This window comes from Schistocerca gregaria, chromosome 2 (genome assembly GCF_023897955.1).
Source record: "Schistocerca gregaria isolate iqSchGreg1 chromosome 2, iqSchGreg1.2, whole genome shotgun sequence".
NCBI lineage: Eukaryota > Metazoa > Arthropoda > Insecta > Orthoptera > Acrididae > Schistocerca > Schistocerca gregaria.
Window position 1 is genome coordinate 29,942,902 of NC_064921.1, and position 16,361 is coordinate 29,959,262.

Below are 16,361 nucleotides of genomic sequence, written 5' to 3' on the forward strand. Positions count from 1 at the left end.
GTGCCACTTTTGTCTTCTTTTAACGTCGAAAGTACTCAGCTCGGTGACTTTTCAGAAACACTATCTGCCATGACGCGGCGTATAATGTTCCTCAGTTGAGTAAAGCTGCAACGACACAAAACTAGATGCCCATGACGACAGTGTGTATAGGGATATATAACTGTATTATACATGTTTACTGAGTTAATTTCGTTGTTTGTAACGAGTAAATGAAGAAAAATCCCTGCAAGAAATGTCTGTTCTGTACAGTCATTTTGAGTTCAAAAATCTTGCTACGAAGTGCGTTCTAGCACAAAGTTCCAGAAACGAAAGTACGAAAATAAGCATAGTTTGGACTAATCCTGTCACACTTAAAGCACACACTCTTTCTCTAGTAGTGCTATTAACTTCTTAAATGATGGCATGTTATCAAAAGAAGCGCACATTTTATCAGTTTATAGGAACATACGCTGTATAATACTTTTCAATGCTCGCTCAAGTATCGAGCAACTCTTCCCATTTAAAACTCTTGGGATTTCACTTTCACGACTGCACGGTATGCCATCCAGAATTTATTATTCTACGAAAAAAGTGTAATTTTCCACTGAAAAACTCGAAATTTCCATAGACGTCATCCTCGGCCTTTATATATAAATACAGTTCTTCAAAAAACAGTTATTGCACGACTTTCAGAAGAATGATTACAGCTCTGGGCTAAATGATCGCACACACGAAGCTGACCACCGATTCGACAAGACTCACGCACGAAAATCTTCTCCCGGTATCAAAGAGCGCGGAAGATCTCTGATTCCTCGAATAACGCAATAGTCAATCAGGATCCTATTTAGAGTCACTTAACCCGTAATCACCGTCTGCCGAACAGCCTCACTGGCGAAATAATTTTACTACACCGGCCATTTGACCACCTTCTTCTGTGCGCATGCACAAAAAGTGCCTGAACTCTTACGGGAATCGGCAAAAAGCCGCGAGTAACGAGTAAAATGGGCACAGGCACTATGTATACAGTGAGGGACAATAAGTTGGGAATGTGGGTCTTACGGAAGTCGTGGCAGAGATTAGTTACTGCAGTCGCACTATTCTCTGTGTCCTCGGTGGCTCAGATGGACTGTGAGCCCGTAGTCTAGTGGTAATCGTCGTGCATTCTTAAAAAAAAAGAAAGGGTAGAGGGTCTACCATGTGAGCAGATCACGGGTTCGAGTCCTGGTAATTTCAAACTGATACCTTCCAAAAAGCAAATGAAATCGAATTAGCCCCATCTATACCGTCTAAGGGACCGAAGTAAATATTACATTATTGAAGTACCAAAATCTGGCTATTTTACATTTATCATCTTCCCCACGTGTGTGATTCACATTTAGTTTTAACAGTTTCAACGATCCATCTACATCTACTTCTACATCCATACTCCGCAAGCCACCTGACGGTGTGTGGCATACCTGCTACATTGACGCGCTCATTCACTCAGACGACAAAACCAACGAAAATTATGTGGTTTGATATGTAATACTTGCAGTCTGCAAAACCGTTTCCTATTGCAGTTACGCTCTGTGCAAAATTCTACCGGGCGGCTTCCTCTTTCATTTCTTTACCCCATTCCATATTTACCTACTACGTTTCCTTCTCTTCCTTTTCCTACTATCGAATTGCAGTCACCCATGACTATTAAATTTTCGTCTCGCGTCACTATCTGAATAATTTCTTTTATCTCATCATACATTTCATCAATGTCTTCGTCATCTGCGGAACTAGTTGGCATATAAACTTGTAATACTGTGGTAGGCATGGGCTTCGTATGTATCTTGTCCACAATAATGCGTTCACTATTCTGTTTGTAATAGCGTACCCGCATTCCTACTTTTTTATTTATTATTATACCTACTCCTCCATTACCCCATATTTGATGTTGTATTTATAACCCTGTATTCACCTGACCAGAAGTCTTTTTGCTCCTGCCACCGAACTTCACTAATTCCCACTGTATCTAACTTTAACCTATCCATTTCCCTTTTAAAATTTTCTAACCTACCTGCCCGATTAAGGGATCTGACATTCCACGCTACGACCCATAGGACGCCAGTTTTCTTTCTCCTGGTAACGTCGTCCTGAGTAGTCCTCGCCCGGAGATCCGAATGGGGGACTATTTTACCTCCGGAATATTTTACTCGCTGAGGCACGTAATCCTCCTCACCAACGGCAAAGTCCATGGTTCATGGGGCTGTTTCCAGTTCAAATAAATTAGCCATAGAATACAATACGAACGTCTCCTTTATGAAGACATTGTCAGTGGCGTTTTTAATGCGGTGTCTTACTCAGTCGTCACTAATAGGGTGCCTAGAGGATGCTGCGTTCTCGGAATGCTATTCAACCATTCAAACAAATAACATTAGTAGTTTTGTTTTTGGGAAGCAAATTGTCAGTACTTAATTTTGGAGGTTTACAGGTAGTAGTCGCAAGCGAGGGGTGACATGAAAATAGTAAATTTCTTGCTATACACGAAGTCCAAGTGAGCACTTGATGCGGATCATGACAATCTGATAGCGTAGCACAAAAGTTCGTTGCAGGCTGGGGCGATCTTAGCGGCCAAAGCTAGCAGGAGCAGCGCGGCGCCGTCCAGTTCCGCACACCGTTGGCCGGCATTTCCTCACCACTTTCTCTGTTCTTGCGTTCCTCATCTTCGTTCCGGCTCTTGTGGTTACGCCAGAACATTTAAGATGCCTGCCCATCTGATTTAAAATACAAAGTGATTATCAGATAATAGAGAAAGTTAATTCATTTAAATATTCCGCATACATTATTACAATGGCATAAATAGTGAAATACAAAGGAAGTTAGGCATACTCAACAACTTCTGTGAAGATATAGGCAGGATGTTGGGAAAGAAAGCCACAGAGATACTCTAAGGACGTTCTGTAAGATTATGGGTATACCTACACTGCTCTGTGGATGAGAAGACTGAACCCCTAACAAGAGGTGAAAAGAGAATTGAATATGTAAAATGAATTTCCTTACATATATGGCTGGATATACTTTAATCGATAAAAAGAGAAATGATGACACTCGAACTGAACTGAATATGCAAAACATAATTGACACAGTAAAATAATATCAGGTAAGACGGAAAGAACACAAAAGCCGTATGCCAGGTACAATAATCACAAAAAATGTATAAACCCAGACGCGAAGGAACTTTAGGAAGCTCAATAAAAAGATGACTAGATCGGTTTGAAGGAGTCACCTGATGAAAAAGAAGATAAATGACATCTATTAAAGTACAGTAACACGATGTCATCTCCTGCTTACATTCTAGTTTCGCTGCTAGTGTTTACATCAGTTATTCAATCCATGCACTTCGTAATTTGGAACATAATTTGAATATCTTATCTTTCCTGCGTTGTAAAGAATTCGACATGTTGATGCTGCTGTGAAGTCTAACGTTTGTGTATGACGCACTTCATCCCCTTGTTCAAGAGCGTTGTCCACTTTTGCTCATTTGCTTTCTCTGTCAGACGTCTCTTGCGTAGCACTCTACCATATGTCGTACTGATGTATTCGCTATGAGAGGTAGTATCCATCCTCGGCACAAATTTTATTTCTCCCAGGGCTTCTGTGGCGATTATGAATTTGTGTAACTTCTTCCTTCAAGACCGAAGTGTGCAATAAAGTTAGTCGTATTATATACAGAACTCATATTTAACGTTGTAATTATATTCTTGATCACTAAAGCGATAACTCCTGAAAAGGCCCGTAGCTTTCCTATTATTCCTAGATTCCTATTATTTCCTCGGCACATTTTTTTTCAATTACATCTACCGTATGTTCAAATCAGGACAGTATTAAAAAGTGAGAATTGTTGTGGTTTCTGACATATGGGTGTACAACCCAGTTTTTATCACAGTTACAATGATTGTCTTCCAAAGGCAAATAATACACTCCTGGAAATAGAAATAAGAACACCGTGAATTCATTGTCCCAGGAAGGGGAAACTTTATTGACACATTCCTGGGGTCAGATACATCACATGATCACACTGACAGAACCACAGGCACATAGACACAGGCAACAGAGCATGCACAATGTCGGCGCTAGTGCAGTGTATATCCACCTTTCGCAGCAATGCAGGCTGCTACTCTCCCATGGAGACGATCGTAGAGATGCTGGATGTAGTCCTGTGGAACGGCTTGCCATGCCATTTCCACCTGGCGCCTCAGTTGGACCAGCGTTCGTGCTGGACGTGCAGACCGCGTGAGACGACACTTCATCCAGTCCCAAACATGCTCAATGGGGGACAGATCCGGAGATCTTGCTGGCCAGGGTAGTTGACTTACACCTTCTAGAGCACGTTGGGTGGCACGGGATACATGCGGAGGTGCATTGTCCTGTTGGAACAGCAAGTTCCCATGCCGGTCTAGGAATGGTAGAACGATGGGTTCGATGACGGTTTGGATGTACCGTGCACTATTCAGTGTCCCCTCGACGATCACCAGAGGTGTACGGCCAGTGTAGGAGATCGCTCCCCGCACCATGATGCCGGGTGTTGGCCCTGTGTGCCTCGGTCGTATGCAGTCCTGATTGTGGCGCTCACCTGCACGGCGCCAAACACGCATACGACCATCATTGGCACCAAGGCAGAAGCGACTCTCATCGCTGAAGACGACACGTCTCCATTCGTCCCTCCATTCACGCCTGTCGCGACACCACTGGAGGCGGGCTGCACGATGTTGGAGCGTGAGCGGAAGACGGCCTGTAGCCCAGCTTCATGGAGACGGTTGCGAATGGTCCTCGCCGATACCCCAGGAGCAACAGTGTCCCTAATTTGCTGGGAAGTGGCGGTGCTGTCCCCTACGGCACTGCGTAGGATCCTACGGTCTTGGCGTGCATCCGTGCGTCGCTGCGGTCCGGTCCCAGGTCGACGGGCACGTGCACCTTCCGCCGACCACTGGCGACAACATCGATGTACTGTGGAGACCTCACGCCCCACGTGTTGAGCAATTCGGCGGTACGTCCACCCGGCCTCCCGCATGCCCACTATACGCCCTCGCTCAAAGTCCGTCAACTGCACATACGGTTCACGTCCACGCTGTCGTGGCATGCTACCAGTGTTAAAGACTGCGGTGGAGCTCCGTGTGCCACGGCAAACTGGCTAACACTGACGGCGGCGGTCCACAAATGCTGCGCAGCTAGCGCCATTCGACGGCCAACACCGCGGTTCCTGGTGTGTCCGCTGTGCCGTGCGTGTGATCATTGCTTGTACAGCCCTCTCGCAGTGTCCGGAGCAAGTATGGTGGGTCTGACACACCGGTGTCAATGTGTTCTTTTTTCCATTTCCAGGAGTGTATTAATTGTTAAGATATGACCTTTGCCTTCTGCGGGCAATTCTCTTCTATATATAGCAGGAACAATTTTACATATTCCAAATACATACTAAGTACATGTACTAACCATGAACACATAATGTATGTGCCCATCGCACATAAAAACAATTTAATAATCATATTAGACAATCTCTTAAATACTTGAGAACGGCGGAAAAGAAATCTCATAAAGTTGACTAGCCTTCCAACTAAACTTTCTCTACATTAATGGAATGTTATTTATCTGAAGTGATGATGCCTATATAGTAGATCTTTCACTGAAAAACTGACTTACACATCACAGTGCAAGAATGAACAGGGCAATTTTCCAGCCATTGAATATTACATTATATCAGATGCAATCTTATGGTTTTAACCAATCGATAAAGACATTTCCATAAAAACTGTCATTTTTCATGTTTACAGTATAAACCAATAATACAGCTTTAATGTTTTGTGTTTTGACACACTATTAGACACACAACCTGACTGTCACATAAGTTCTGTACATTAGTTTATAGAATTTCAAAAACTACTTTCTGAAGTAGAAAAAGCACATATCAAAAATTTACAGTAAAAATTTAAATAATATCATTAAGGTAATTACAATACATCACTGTCAACACAGTTTTCTTTTTTATATTAAGCAATGCCCATTCTTTCAAATATAATTTTTAACATATTACCGAACTTTTTCTTGTGATTCGAATACCTTCTAATTTTGTGATATTCACACATCATTTGTACTTTGAACTCTATGGTGCTGTCGGATCCTAGTTTGTTAATGACGTAACTAACAAAATTTCCCAGCAACAAGTACACAGCGTTATTTTTTGCCTCTGGAAAAGAGCGTGCTTCCGGCCTGTGTATCAATGACACCGATATATACTCAGGGGATGTTCTTGTAATCAGAGATATTTGTTCTCTGATCCATTATCAACTACTCATGTGACCGCTGCAAGTGTATCTATGAATTATTGTGTCAACTACATGGAATTGTTGTCATAAATGTTTTTCACAGACTCCGATTGCGTACAGTCTCATTGGTGCTAACAATGTTGTTAACTGTATTGTAAAATGACGTTTTTATATTACAGATGAGCACATTAGGACTAATGTTTTTCTGAATCTCATTCCAACCAGTATTTGAAAACTGTCTTTCTATTTTGTTCCTTCCTTCACTTTTCTTTTGTTCCCTCATTATGGATCTTGGTATTTAGTGTCGTGACTGTCTGATTTCAGCACTTACGGTCAGTGTTAACTGCCAGACCCTGCATCATTCATCAATCCTGTAGATCCTTTTCTGCAAATAGCTGCTGTCTTAAGAGACAGTCGCATCACTTCGAACATCCTTAAAGAGCTTTCGACGCATTCTACTAGATCACTTGTATACAATGTAAACAGTAGCGATCGTATCACACTTCCTTGGGGTGATCTGAAAATTACCTTTACACCTGTCGATTTTGTTCTGTTAAGAGCGGCGTGTTGAGATCTATTTGCAAGGAAGTCTTGGATACAGTCACAAAAATGATACAGTACTCGGTAAGATCGAATGTTTTTTTTTTTTTATAAACAGCAGTGAGGGACAGCGTCAAATGCCTTCCTGAAGTCGCGAAACACCTAATCACCCTGAGAACTGATATTTACAGCGCTGCGAATTTCGTAGAAAAACAGGGCGAACTGACTTTCAGACGATCTCTGTCTACGAAATCCATTTGGATTTTGATAGAGTAGATTTTCGTTCTCCGAAAACGTCATAATACATGGGCATACAACATGTTCCATTATCCTATAACAGTTTGGCATCAGCGACTTAGGTCTAAAATTATGTCCATTTGTTCTACGGCCCTTCTTGAAAACGGGAATCTGCGCTAGGTACCCTTCGTTACTTCAGCGACCTACGATAAACAGTTGACTGAATGGGAGCAAGTTCATTCGCGTAATCTCTGCAGAATCTCACAGATATCTCATCTGGTTCAGATGCGGTTCTATTAAAAAGCGATTGTAGTTGTTTATTGTATTGTGATGTCAATTATCTCAGTATATGCCATTTCGAAATTCGTACGATGACAGCCGCGATCTTCCGCGGTGAAACAAGTTCGGAAGACCGAATTCAGTAATTCGGCCTTCTCTCTGTCTTTTTCCGTTTCTGGGCCATTGTGATCATTGAGAGACTGAGTAGATGATTTCGGACCGTTTACTGATTTTACGGAAGACCAAAATCTCTTCCAGTTTTTGATCAGATGAGTTGACAAAATTTTTCTTTCAAAGTCGAACGCTTCTGTCATTGCTCTTCTTGCTGTCATTTTTGTTTGGTTCAGCTACGTTTTAACGTCTCTTCAGTCTGAAATGAAGTTCTCTTTTTTATGAACAATTTTCTGTCACGAATATTAGACCACGGTGAGTCTTTTCCATACCTGAAGACATTGCTCGGAACGTATTTGTCTAAGGAATATTGAGCGATGTTTTTGAATTTTTTCCATTTTTGCTCCACGTCTTCGTCCCCAGCGCTGAATATTTGACGCTGACTACTCAAATACTCTGCAATTTGTATCCTGTCACTATTGCTAAGAAAAAATATTTTCCTGCCTTTCTTAACATTCCTTGTAATAATTGTAGTTATATATGATATCAGAGCCTTATAATGACTCACGTCTTCCTCTCCGTCAAGTGAGTCGATAGGTTCAGGCCTATTTCTTGCTAGGAGATCTGAGACGTTACCTTCAATGACACTCTCGTAGTCATTTTCGGACAAGAACAATGAAGTCACATGAATTCCTGTGTCTGACACCGCAGTTGATAGCATGACTCTCCCAATCTATACCAGGCATGTTAAAGACATCTTCAATTACAGTAGCATGATCAGGAAACTTACTCACGAAATTCTGATAAGTTGTCACGCATGTCATTTATAAAGGCATATGATTACAATTTTCAACCAGCTGTTGATGTTTAGCTTCACGTAGATTAATTCACGTTAGGAGACCTTGATAACTTCGCTAGATATCAAATTCTCTACTACAGTTAATACGCCTCCACGTTTAGTGGCCAACCGATGCTTACAATAAATATTCCAATCTGAATTTAGGATTTCGTTGCTTCTCACTTCCGGTTTCAGTTTTGTGTTGCTAATACTATCTAGACATTGTAACCTTCATGGTATTAAGAACAGAACGTAGATGTAAAACGGAAATGAATGGCAGCGAAATCCTAAATTCATATTGGAATATTTATTGTAAGCGTAGGTTACTCGCCAGTGGTGGTGGCGTATTTCTAACAGTAAAGAATTTGATAATATCCAGCGAATTTTCCATGGGTTCCGAGCATTTATTAATCTGGCTGAAGTTAAACATGAAAAATGGATCGAAATTAGTAATTGCAGGTATGTTTTATACGACTCTTCTAAGTATTCGAAAGTCGCCATAAATGTAACTTTAATCACGTAGATGGTCACTGACATTTGGAAGGGAATGATAGTCTCAACGAGAATATTACTACCGAAATTTGTGGAAAGCGCAGCGGGGTTTCCTGCTGATGTTGCAGTACTCATAAACATTTGAAAATACACTATAGGTCCAACCACACACAGGACCAGAGATGAGTGGGCAGTACGTGCATAGTGTAATAGTGTAGTGATGGAGACTGAGTTGGAGGAAAAAGGTGAGACTGTTGTAGGGGCGCTGGGCGATTGAGTGAGAGTGGTCGAAGGAAGGGAAAGTTTTTTTTAAAATGTGATTACTTATATTATACAGTGTCTGGCTTCCAATGGTTATAAGTGACTGTGATTGTCTTTTCTTATATTTGACACATGCAGAAAACCCACAGCAAGTGACAATCTTTTAAATATATCCTCAAACCACCTGCAGGATCAGTAATAGAACAGAATCAAATACATATTAAACAGACTGAACAGTATCCCCCTAAACACTTCTGGCTACAAAAAGAGCTGAACATTGTAAAACAAACAGCATTAAAAACAGGCACTAAGAAAGACTGAAGGAGAAACTAACTACTCAGAAAAATAAAGACGTAAATTATGAAAAAAGTATCCAAACCAGAGCAACACCTACAACCTTCATAACCACAAAAGAATGGCATACAGTGATCTAGCATAACAAATTCACACATAAAATAGATAACATATCCAAAGAACTAGACATAAACGTTGCTCGCTTAACAAACAACTCAATACAAAAACGCATCCTGAAACTGAAATTAACTCCAGACAGATACCAGCAATCTGGCATGTATCAGCTCAGTTGGAGAGACTGTTAAAAACGTACATTGGGGTGAGTGGCAGGACACTTGACACAAGATATAAAGAATAAATCAGACCATTCATCATTTGTAGATAATAAATATCTTTTTCACCTTTTTCTGCTAAGTCATTCTTCATGACACTACTATGCACTTGATGACTTACTATCCACTCATCACTCATGTTCGCTCCTCTCCCCTTTCCCCCCCCCCCCTCCCCCACCCCCCCAGCACCGCACCAGTCACCACACAAAAATTTAAACTCTGTCACTACTTCTCCATTTCTCTTACACAGTATATAAATATACAGTAACATAATGAAATAGAATAAATTACACATAATGAACTACAGAGGGAGGAACAAATATAGATAAAAAAGATCAGTGGTAATGTTGGCTAAACCACCAAATCCGGTACGCCCTTAGAAGTATAAAAATAAACAAAGAACAGTGGTGTACGAAATTGTGCTGTGTTAAACTTCAGAAACACTTAGTTCTGAAAAGCAGCGCAAAATTAGATCACAACGAAGAAAAAAACGAAAAACGTGCTTGCAGACTGCACTTCCTAATGTTGGCGAAAAATCCAACAGAAATCACTGTAAGTGGAAACGAACAATTTGTTAACGAACTGTTTTTCGATCTAGGAAAAAAAATATGGCTCTGAGCACTATGGGTCTTAACATCTAAGGTCATCAGTCTCCTAGAACAAAGAACTGCTTAAACCTAACTAATCTAAGGACATCACACACAACAACGCCCGAGGCATGATTCTAAACTGCGACCGTAGCAGCTGCGCGGTTCCAGACTGAAGTGCCTAGAACCGCTCGGCGACAAAGGCCGGCGATATAGGAAACAAATCGAATCAAATTGTAAATATCTTTAACTGCATACCACTGATGATGTTTTACTTTAACAAAGCGAGAGAAAAAGAAAATAAAACGCATTTTCTTGAAACTGTAAAAATACCCTCAGAAATACACATTTTTGTGTTATAAAAATGTCCCAGGTGCACCGTAAGCGACCGAAGAAAGTTTTGACGAAAGTTGTGCTCAGAGATGGTGTTCGGATTGCGTTGTGGCGAATATTGTTTTAGATATGTTGCTGAAAATGTCCGTTTACATGAATGTAAGTTATGGTACCTGCGCCCTCATGATTGTTTAACAAGAACAAGGAGGTGTTCCACGAATAATGGCTGCAGCTTCAGCCAAATGGCAACCAGAGTTTTTACAGAATCTATTGCTGTATCATACGAAAACAGTCGTCTGCTCCTCTCCTCTCTCCTCCCCCATCCCCATCCCCCAACCTGCAAAAATAAAGGTAGAATGAAGAACGTGGTAGTGGATGCCGTACTAGCTCACTTCTTCCAGACCCACAATAATTGGGGAAGACATGTCTAAATGTTCTCTAACGTCAATAGTAATGTGTGGTAGGACCTCGTCATGTTGGAACCTTACCTCAGCTTGACTGGTGGTTGACAGGTAGGACAATATCCTCATCTGAACGCGTTACAGAAACAAAACGTATGACCCTGGCCGTAAACAGTACCGTATTGTTTTAGAAAATCATTAGCACACAGGTGCAAGTTGAGCATTGATGTAAACAGACATTTTCATCAAGATCTCTAAAACAATATTCGTCAAACGGCAGTTTGAACACAGTCTCATCATAGCTTCAAGTACTTCATGTATCCCTAGAGAGAAACGGGCCATTTGTGACATTTTTGTTGCGCAAAAAAATATTTCCTTTTATCTCTTCTAAACAATATAAAAATTTTTTGCGTAATTTTTTACGGAAAGTGTGACGTGATGGTTTTGTGTATCGACGTAATACTTTGCTCTAGTGGTATCAACAAATGCAGAGTGACCCAGAGTAATAAACTTGCTCTCGTACATAACCCTTGCCGGTGTGTTGTGTTGCAGCTGATGAAGGCGTCCTACTCGTACTACACGCTGCTGAGACAACTGGACAGCGACTGAAAGAAAGATGCAGGGAGAATCGCACGACCAAGATGCAAACGGAGCACTATTCACAAAGCACACCGGCATAGAGTCCAGCTTGTAGCCCACCTCTCTGATGGTGGCAGCACTGTCCAACACTCTCAGCACAGAGTTCACTGCAAGATGGGAAAGACGGCCACATAAACATGGCACTACTCTGACATTTGTTGGCTACTCTGACCCCTAAGAAATATATTTGTAAAATAAAAATTACATTGTAGCACCACAAACTTCGACAATATATCTTTCATTTATATCTACAGAATTGTAACTTGTTACTGCCATATGATTCACAATTTATTCAGCAAATCAGCCAGTCATTAATATATTGTAATTAAATTCGAAACATGCTCAGTTACTTACATTTAAACAGGACGCAGCTGGGTTCCTTCCCCATCTTTGTACAACTGAATGTGTGCAAAACCTTGAATGACCATACTATCAAGAATAGATTAACTGTTACCTTACTCATTTCCGTTACTAGGAATTGCTTATTTAGTACTTTGAGTCTAGTTACTTTCCATTTTTTCTGTTCAAAAGTATTATATCAGATTTCATAATATAGCAGTTCATAGTGGTTAAGTCGGATAGTAAGTTTATAGTTCAAATAAAATTAAGTAAGGAAAATGTATCGTTTATGACCAACTTCTAATCACATTAACTGCTCTTATCCTGTAGATAAAAATATTATTACTGGTGTAATTCTTCTTAAATAATCAGTATCATTCTCTTTCTGCCAGGAGTTACGTTGATTTAGTTTCCTTGCATCTTTCACAGTATGAGTTATGACATAGTAGCATTCCAAATATTACTTTTTATGCACAAATAGTTTATTCAGTGATGAACATGGATTAAAATTGTGAAACATGGCGTAGTTTGAAGGATCAACTTTACTTCCTTATTGAAGACATTTTATAGAGTTGGTCACAGTGAAAACTAAGTGCTATTCCTCCTAAAAGGGGATTTTACTAGGCACACAATCTTAATCTGTTATTTACCATGCGTACTAAAATGTTGCAGGTTTCACATCTTGCTGAGGAGCTGTTTTAGAGTAAACTCTAGAAAATTAAGGATAACAATAGTATTATGTGCGCAAGCGAGAAAATATTAAATATAGCGCTCACACTCCGTCTACAGGCTACGAGTGGTCCTCCGGGACCATCCGAACGCCGTGTCATCCTCCGAGGAGTATGCGGATAGGAGGGGCGTGTAGTCAGCACACCGCTCTCCCGGTCGTTATGATGGTATTCTTGACCGAAGGCGCTACTATTCGGTCGAGTAGCTCCTTAATTGACATCACGAGGCTGAGTGCACTCCGAAAAATGGCAACAGAACATGGCGGCCTTGATGGTCACCCATCCAAGTACCGACCACCTCCGACAACGCTTAACTTCGGTGATCTCACGGGAACCGGTGTAACCACTGCAGCAAGGCCGTTGCCAAAGTATTAAATATGGTAATTTCAAATGAATTTATACACATACTAATGTTTTTAACACTTCAGCGAAGGCTGCATTGTGAAAGCAGCGTTGTGAGCATGCAGATGGGTCGGCCTGGCTATCGTTCATCCAGTTAGTGAGACTTAATGCTAGATATGATTAGGACGAAAAAATACTGTGAATAATTTTATTAGAAGCAAAGTAGTAAGCTTACATGGAACTTGACTTACTCTCCTTCAAAGTACGGTCCTTGGCCAGCAGTGCTCTTATAACAGCGTTGATTCCACGAATGGAAGCATCTCTGGAAGGCTTGTTTTGGAAGGGCGTTCAGCTGCTCTGTCGTAATGTCAGGAATGATGTCAAAACGTTTTCTTTTGAGCACAGTTTCTATTTTTGCGAAGAGCCAGAAGTTGCACGGTGCTAAAGCTCGAAAAGCAGATTTGGAGAGACAGTAACACTTTTTTCGGTCAAAAACTTATGAATCAAAAGCGACGTGGGCACGCACTTTGTTAAGATGAAGAAGTAAGCCAATGGTCCATTTTTCTGGACACCTCGTTCATATACCGTATCGAAAACACTACCAGCAGCCCTTGTAAAATTTGGCGTGTATAGTTGTTCCCCTTGGAATGAAATCTGGTCGTACTGTGCCCTCGACATCGAGAAAAAATAAAAGAAAATCAGTGAACATGACACTGATGTTCGATTTTGACTGGACATGTCTATTTAGGGTGAGAAGATTAATTGGTTTTCCATTAGGAACTCTTGACTTTTCGTCTCAGTGTCATACGCATAGACCCAAGTTCATCCCCAGTTACAAATTTGGATATGAAGTCCGGATCTGGATGAAGACTGTGCTGTGCGTACTGTAAGACCTTCGGTACACACACCATCAGATTATTTGACTTGTGGCTCTAACGAAGTAGGCGAGTGTCAGCAATATGTCTCGTGGTCTTATCATGGCGTGTTTATCTTCTGCCGTTCGGTCAGACGATAGAAATGCCACTTGCACACTTAGAGTAGCAGATTGACGGTGACCAACTTTAAACAGAACTTGATTAATTTTCACATTTATTAAAATAATAAAAAGCATAGACATTACGTAACTTGATTCTGGATGCTGTATACAATTGACAATCTGAAGTTCCTTTGGTCTTGGTACGTTAATCTTCTTCTCACATATCTCTGATACTTGACAAAATGTCTATTCATTTTTCTTCATGGCTATATACAGAAATATGGTAATCTTATTAGGCGCAGACTGAAACTTGACTATAGACTGGTACAGACTAATGCAGACTGGTACAGACTGGTGCAGACAAATGGAGACTGACTAATTGGAGGTCTGTACACCCATTATAATACCTCGCTCATTCAGGTATCACTGCACGAGTGTGATCTGCAAGGAGAAAAGGTTCTACGTTAGCAGCAATCTCATTGGCTGCGTTACATATTAATACGCTGATCGAAGGAAGCAGAATTTGGTCCGTTTCTAAGGCAGCGCCATCTCGTAGTGCGGAGACATACGAGCGCTGCGCCTGCACTGTTGTGCTTAGCGGGGCGCGCTCTAGTGGGAAAGATGTGTATGCGCTGACTACGCTGAACTATGTACACAACAAAGACGATCCTTGAACACCGTGGAAAATGACATGGTTTTCCTTACGTTCACCAAGTTTGGGAAGACGTTTTACACTCACTCGTCTCATTTGCAAATTGTCAGTTAAAATGCTTTACACCATATGAAATATTAAGTTCTTTGATGAGCCACAAACATGGTAAACAAATTGTCACCTTAGCGCCTCTGGAACCTAACTGACAGGTCAGAACGTGTTCCAAGTTGAGGCTGCTTGTCTCAGTGGATCAGACTACCAGACAAATCACATCAAATGGTTGTAGCAACAGCAGTTTCTGCTAAAAGAACACATTCACCGTATTTTTTGGTCACAGCTCCTGTTGTTTCGAATCTAGCAGTTACAATCAAACAACATTAAAAGATTACATTATTGCTGCGGTCTTCAGTACAGAGATCTGTTTGATGCAGCTCTCCATGCTACTCTATCCTGTGCAAGGTTCTTCATCTCCCAGTACCTACTGCAACCTACATCCATGTGAATCTGTTTAGTGTATTCACCTCTTGGTCTCCCTCTTCGATTTTTACCCCCCACGCTGCCCTCAAATACTAAATTGGTGATCCCTTGATGCCTCAGGATATGTCCTACCAACCGATCCCTTCTTCTAGTCAAGTTGTGCCACAAACTCCTCTTCTCCCAAATTTAGTTCAATACCTCCTCATTAGTTATGTAATCTACCCATCTAATCTTCAGCATTCTTCTGTAGAACTATATTTCGACAGCTTCTATTCTCTTCTTGTCTAAACTATTTATCGTCCTCGTTTCACTTACATACATGGCTACACTCCATACAAATACTTTCAGAAACGCCTTTCTGACACGTACATCTATACTCGATGTTAACAAATTACTCTTCTTCAGAAGTGCTTTCCTTGCCATTGCCAGTCTACATTTTATATCCTCTCTACTTCGACCATCATTAGTTATTTTGCTCCCCAAATAGAGAAACTCATTTACTACTTTAAGAGACTCATTTCCTAATCTGATTCCCTCACCATCACCCGATTTAACTCGAGTAAATTCCATTGTCCTCGTTTGCTTTTGTTGATGATTATCTTATATCCTTCTTTCAAGACACTGTCCATTCCGTTCAGCTGCTCTTCCATGTCCTTTGCTGTCTCTGACAGAATTACAACGTCATCAAAGTTTTTATTTCTTCTCCATGGATTTTAATACCTGCTCCTAACTTTTCTTTTGTTTCCTTTACTGCTTGCTCAATATACAGATTGAATAACATCGGCGATAGGCTACAACCCTGTTCGCCCCCTTTCAACCGCTGCTTCCCTTCCATGTCCCTAGACTCTTATAACTGCCATCTGCTTTCTGTACAAATTGTAAATGGCCTTCCACTCCCTGTATTTTACCCCTGCCACCTTTATAATTTGAATGAGAGTATTCCAGTCAAAGTTGTCGAAAGCTTTCTATAAGTCTACAAATGCTAGATACGTACGTTTGCCTAGTCGTAGGGGCAGTATTGCCTCACGTGTTCCAAAATTTCTACGGAATCCAAACTGATCTTCCTATAGGTCGGCTTCTACCAGTTTTTCTATTCGTCTGTAAAGAATTCGTGTTAGTATTTTGCAGACGTGGCTTATTAAACTGATAGTTCGGTAATTTTCACATCTGTCAACACATGCTTTCTTTTGTATTGGAATTACTATATTCTTATTAAGTCTGAGGGTATTTCGCC

The 16,361-nt window shown here is 40.9% G+C and overlaps 1 protein-coding gene across 1 annotated transcript in view; it reads left to right on the top strand.

The window, feature by feature from the left end:
- Nucleotides 1–12,146, top strand: part of LOC126336187 (odorant receptor Or2-like) — a 156,306-nt gene extending 144,160 nt beyond the window's left edge. The window contains exon 5 of the mRNA XM_049999694.1: nucleotides 11,527–12,146. Coding sequence (XP_049855651.1) covers nucleotides 11,527–11,583 — 57 coding nt within the window. The 3' untranslated portion in view covers nucleotides 11,584–12,146. The remainder of the gene's footprint in view (nucleotides 1–11,526) is intronic.
- Nucleotides 12,147–16,361: the final 4,215 nt, after the last annotated feature.